The 6,073-nt window shown below is 35.3% G+C and overlaps 1 protein-coding gene across 1 annotated transcript in view; it reads left to right on the forward strand.

Moving 5' to 3' along the window:
* LOC109231195 (putative methylesterase 11, chloroplastic) overlaps nt 2,476-6,073 on the forward strand; it is a 5,605-nt gene continuing 2,007 nt past the window's right edge. Inside the window, exons 1-3 of the mRNA XM_019396777.1 lie at nt 2,476-3,040; nt 4,132-4,368; nt 5,225-5,368. Coding sequence (XP_019252322.1) covers nt 2,672-3,040; nt 4,132-4,368; nt 5,225-5,368 — 750 coding nt within the window. The 5' untranslated portion in view covers nt 2,476-2,671. The remainder of the gene's footprint in view (nt 3,041-4,131; nt 4,369-5,224; nt 5,369-6,073) is intronic.

Raw genomic sequence — 6,073 nt, forward strand, 5'->3', positions numbered from 1 at the left:
TCTATATTTTACTACGCTAAAAGGCTATTTATTTTACTACGCTAAAAGGTCACTATTACATATAAAAACAACTAACATAAAATACAAATATGAACAACAAACAAACAAAATAATATTAATTTTTTATTTAACCAAATAAAAACATAACATTTAAAATACAAATAATTTATCAACTTTTAACATTTTTTTTTACCAAAACTAATAAATCAAGTCGTGTATAAATAAGATACAAATTTAAGCACAAACATAACACAAATTAATACGGAAACACATTAAACAATACAAATATGCATGTATTATACGAGCTTCTACATAAATAAAATCGAAATACCTCGATTTAAGTTTTTTGAATTTGATTGAAATGGAATACTACGATCGAGAGAAGGAATCCAAAGCTTGTCTTGTGCCTGGGACCTACACTCCTTGCTCTTAAGGTGACGGGTGGGGCCGAATTTTTTTTAAAAAAAAAATCACGGGGGTGGGGAACCAGATTTGAGGAGAACATTTTTTTATTGGAGGTGGGGGAGTTCTGTCAGGGAAGAAGATAACTTTTCAAAAGGCAATTCTCACTATTATACTGCGAATTACCCTAAATCGTAGTATAATAGTGAGAATTGCCTTTTGAAAAAAAGCTGGGTCCATTTTAAGCAATTCGCAGTATAGTACTGCGAATTGCTAAAAAAAAATATTTTTTTTAATAATTCGCCGTATAATATTGCGAATTGCTTTAACGGCTAAATTTCCGTTAAAGCAATTCGCAGTATTATACTGCGAATTACCTATTAATGTAACTTTTTTTTTAACATTAAAATTGTGCTTTGTGTCCAAAAAATCATTATTTAAGTTTCGGCCGCCCCATTACTAACCGGCCAGAACCTAGTTGCGTAGTTGCCTGCCTCCTCCTCCCTCTGCACTTCACCCTAGGGGTGTGCATTCGAATCGGTTTATCGATAAATCGAATCGATTATTTGTTATCGGTTTATCGATATCGGTTTATCAGTTTATCGATTTATCGATAAACCGATAAGAAATACTTTTAAAAAAATTTAATTTTTTTAAAATTTTTTTTTAATTTTTTTTTTACCCTTATTCTATAATACCCTTTCCTTTACTTTAAGTCCCTAACCCTATTATTTCATCTACCACATTTAAGAAATGATCATATTTAAAGCTCAGGGAATGAAGTTCAAATTAATGGAAAATAGAATTAGCCGTGATGATGTATTTTTTTTTATACCGTTGGAGTGTTGGTGGCATACATTTGATCCCTTACTTTAGTTTCGTTGCATGTGCTTGTTGACACAATTTTTATGTTATAAACGGTGTTCGTCTTATTTTAGCTTCTTTTGGTCCATATTAATTAGGCGTGTTTATAGCGATATACTTTCCGTGGAATCCCGCAAATTTTCTTATTGGTGTAATCGATAACCGAATCGATAAGCCCCAAAAATCGATAAATCGAAATTGAAAAAATCGAAACCTTATTCAAACGATAATGATAAGCATATGTACAAATCGTTAATTGATAAGTAGTTATCGATAAGGGTCAAAATCGAATGTACACCCCTACTTCACTCTTTATTTCTTTGATTTAGGGACGCGTTGCTTTCAGTTTTGCTGCTAGATTTATTTAGTCCTTAGATTTTAGTAACTAACATCAGTAGTAGTATATTGACCAAAACAATTGAGACATAATACTAGTACTAGACTAATTAAGCAAGATTAGATTAAGGGCAGACAAAAAAAGCAAGAATAAATTACTAAGTAAAATGAGATGTAAAGAGACGTGCTGATAAAAGAAGAAAAGCTTTTGAGGTGTGTTGGTTAGAACAGGGAAAAGGTGCTTTTTGAGGTCACACGAGCAAGTTAGTGGGAAAAAGCGGGAGCGCATACATGGATTAGCAAACTCCTACTTTAAAACGTTACGTCTCTCTCCCTAAAAAAGCAATTTCTTCACATTTCAATTTAAATTAATGAGACCTTCCCGCACCTAAAATTGTTATCGATTTGTTCATATATTCCTTAGCATTTACTCCTAATATTTACGGGAGATAGCAATATGATAGATTTTGTACTTAATTTTAGATAACTTATTGTAAGAAGAACAAGAAATTTTATAGATTGTCGAATATAATACAGAATGAAATAATATAAACGAACTGTCAATACAATATAAATGTAAAAGAGCTATATATGCAAATACTTATATTAAGGTGAAATTATATGTCAGTTAATTATGATTAAATATATGTAGGAATGACAAATGTACAACTTCCATGCCCATGATCATCATAAATCCAACTGTCTCCCCAGAAATCCTACACACGTTCCGTTTTATTTCTCCTTTTCTGTTTTCCTTTTCCCTTGATGGAAACTTTTGGTACATAAGAGGAAAAAAATTAGTAAGAAATGTGGTTGTTAAACCGAGGTTATTTTAGTAATAAAAATCAAAATCATGGCCATCTTCATATCCACTCCACGCTTTTTATCACCTTTACAAACAAAAACAGTTCTTAGCACAAATAAAGCAATAGTGGAACTGGTAACCATCTTCTTCTCGCTCAACTCTCAACTGCTTTGCGCAAGCATCAGATACTTGTACGTAATCGCATTTCTTATTGTACATATTCCTGTATTAACCATTTGCATGTAAACATACAATCAATCGGAAATGGGTTTATGTCTCTCACGGAATTCCACCGTGAAGAAGCGGCCAACATCCAGACGTTTAACGAATCAATCGGCGGCTGCCGTTAGTGGCGGCGCCGTCAACGGAAGCAACAGGTGGTCTAGGAATAGATCGACGAAGAGAGACGATTCCCTTATTCAGGAACGAGCTCTCGCCGCTGCGATTCTGTTCCAGCAGCAGCTGCAAAACGGCAGAGGCGGAGGCGGCGCTGTTCCTTTTGATCGTTCGACTTCGCTTCGGTATCCGAATTCGAACTCCAAGAAGAATCAACCGCTGCCCCGTAGCTCTAGCTCTAGGGCGCGGTCACTTACTGATCCTCTTCTTCAGCCTCACCAGCTTGTTAGTAACCAGGTGTGTAAATGCTTTTTCATGTTTTTCCCCACTTCTGTTATTTACTTTCCACTTCTGGCATTTGCTTGATTTCCTTTTCTTTGTTCGTTTTTTTTCGATCGGCGATTAATTCGTAGCTTTTGAGCGGTAGCTGTATTCCATTATAGATTAGATTCGGTGCACCTTGCGATAAAAAAATTGTTATATTAGACTAATATATTCAGGATTTTTTATTGTGTTATTCAGAATTGCCTTTATAGGTAATTGAACTGAAGTACACTGAAATTTAAGTATGAAGGGAATTCACCAAAAAATAAAAAACTAACATTGATTTAAATCAACACTAACTTACAATTACCTAAATTAGATGTTGCATCATGTAACTCGAGAATTTTACTCTGCTTGAAAGTGTAAACTATATTAATATTCAGAAGAAAATGGAGTTCACACCCAAGGGTGTGGCCTAGTGATCAATGAAGTGAGGTGGGTGCAAACCTTGGAGAACTAAGCCTCAGTGGGCAGAATTACACAGAATTGCCTGATGCCTATGTTGGTGTGATGTAGCTGAGTACCCAGTGAAATAGTCGAGAACGACATTGTTTTAGGTTATTGTTTAGAAGAAAAGGAAAAAACCTATTTGGTATATTAAGTTTTTAAAAGGAAAAAAGAAACAGCACAACCAAGTGATGCTAATGTGATTTGATTATTAAATCTCATAGATTGTTATTACCTGCAATCTGAAACATAAATGAAAGAAATTGAGCCACTTTCTAGGTTTAGATTAGGCTTGTTCAAGAACATATTTTCACTTGTAGTGGTTCAATCCCTTTAAAGTCATTAAAACTTCTATAAAGTAGTAGTTCCTGATAACTCATCAAGAAAGTGTAAACGATAGACAACCTCATTTTTGAATTTAGCTTCTTTCTTTTTTCTTGTTTGTGTGTTATCATACATCCAGCAGTTGGGCTTATTCTTGCTATAGGAAAATTAAAAAGACAATCTTTCTGCTATTTATCCCAAAGGAAAAAGATTCTTGTTGCTTGCTACTAAGGTGTCATGATGTGAGTTTGTGTTTGTCTATATTCAGTCTTCTCGATGTCTATCTTTGGCAGGAATTAAAAGTCGATGATTTAGAGACAAACCATTTTGTCCTTGTTCATGGTGGTGGATTTGGGGCCTGGTGTTGGTATAAAACCATTGCACTCTTAGAAGAAGCTGGATTTAAAGTTACTGCAGTTGATTTAACTGGTTCAGGCATACATTCTTTTGACACAAATAGCATTGCAAGTCTATCACAATATGTGCAGCCACTCACTGATTTCCTTGAAAAGCTTGCTGATGGAGAGAAGGTTAGTTCTGCACCATTTCTAGCTATCGATTTCTGACTGAACCCATTATTATATCTTGCATTCTTTTGGAAACTCAGAGCTTTAAAGAAAAATGATCTGCTTCCTAATTCGGGGCCACTTCTGGAGATTGACTGGTAAAAGCATTTATAAGGACTTAGCATACTTGAAAGCATTATATCTATACACTTTTATGCTTTGCCAAGTTTTCTGTTACAAAATTCTTGTACCCGAATGCAAATTCACGCGCTTCTCCATTGTTTGTTGTCATTGAAGGAAGATCTTTCTCATTCTTGCTGTAATAGACGTTATTCACTAACTGCAACCTTCTCCCATCCCTCCTCCTCAAATGAAGACCTACAAAGGATAAACAGTCACATCTCTGATAAGCAAACCTCAAGCTGTTTCAACACAATTCATCTGAAAGTCGAGACAAGTGACCCAAAGTGTTGCATCTAAATCAGAAAACATAGGAACAAGAAGGAAAAAGTCATATCAGCAGTTGTTATATGAACTAGCTGTATATATAAATCAAAAGGTCTTACCCCCTCCCCCCTTCCTAGCCAAGCCCTTGTTGCAGTAGGTAGGTGAAGATCAAAAATTGATGATAAAATGAAGGAAAAGTTTTCTAGTTTTACGTTGGAATAATCTATTTTCTTATGCTGATTGGACGTGTTAATTAGTCATAGAATGGGGCTTGGATATATTGCTTCGTGATATTGAAGATATGCATGCTGAGATTTGTGAAATCTCCAAATCCCACCTAACCACAAAGGAAAATCCTTATCCCCCTTCTTCATAACTATGTTTGCTCAGCCATTGTTTATTAAAAATTGGAATCATATCTTTAACCATGTAGGTGATTTTGGTGGGACATGATTTTGGCGGTGCATGTATATCTTTTGCAATGGAGCTCTATTCCTTTAAAGTTTCGAAAGCTGTCTTCGTTGCTGCTGCAATGCTCACTAGTGGACAGAGTGCCCTTGATATTTTCTCACAAAAGGTAAAAGTTGATCATTTTGTTAACTTCTTTCAATTGGTTCATTAAGTAAATCTACCTTGTGTACCCAATTGGACCATTGTTCTAGTAAGTTTACATGTCTCCCTTGATTGAACACATAGTTTGATTATTTAGGATATCCACACTTTATCCCTTATCTTAGCTTTTATGCGTGTAATATCTGTCCTAGACTTTTAAAGTAGTTTTTCTTGTGGATATTTAGGGCATGTATCTTAGCGTAGGGGCTATAACAATTAAACGACATGATAAGAATATTGATCTCTCTGAAACTGTAGAAACCAAGTAAGATGGGTCGTTGAGTTCATGCTCTTTTTCAGTCTCATATTTTCATGGTTTACCATGTTCATGAACGAAGACATGGATGCCTGGATATACACATGAAGAAATTTAAACTTCACTTTTGAAATTTGGGGATCTCATTGCTCTGCATTTTTTCTATGACATGCTTCAAGGATCTACTGATCATCATGATAACCCACAGAATGCGTGCTCTATGTTTCTGGTGAAGGAGTGAAACTTTATGCTCATCTATATACGTTTCTCCATGCACTAGCTATAGCTTTGAGGAAAAACTTGTGAACTCTTTGGTTTCTTGGGGAAGTGCTTGTTGAAATGAGATGAGAACTGTGAGTAAATTCTCCCGAACTCCCCTTTGGTAAGAGGGAGGGAGGGGGGGTGGGGGGGAGG

This window comes from Nicotiana attenuata, chromosome 8 (assembly GCF_001879085.1).
Source record: "Nicotiana attenuata strain UT chromosome 8, NIATTr2, whole genome shotgun sequence".
NCBI classification, from domain to species: Eukaryota; Viridiplantae; Streptophyta; class Magnoliopsida; order Solanales; family Solanaceae; genus Nicotiana; species Nicotiana attenuata.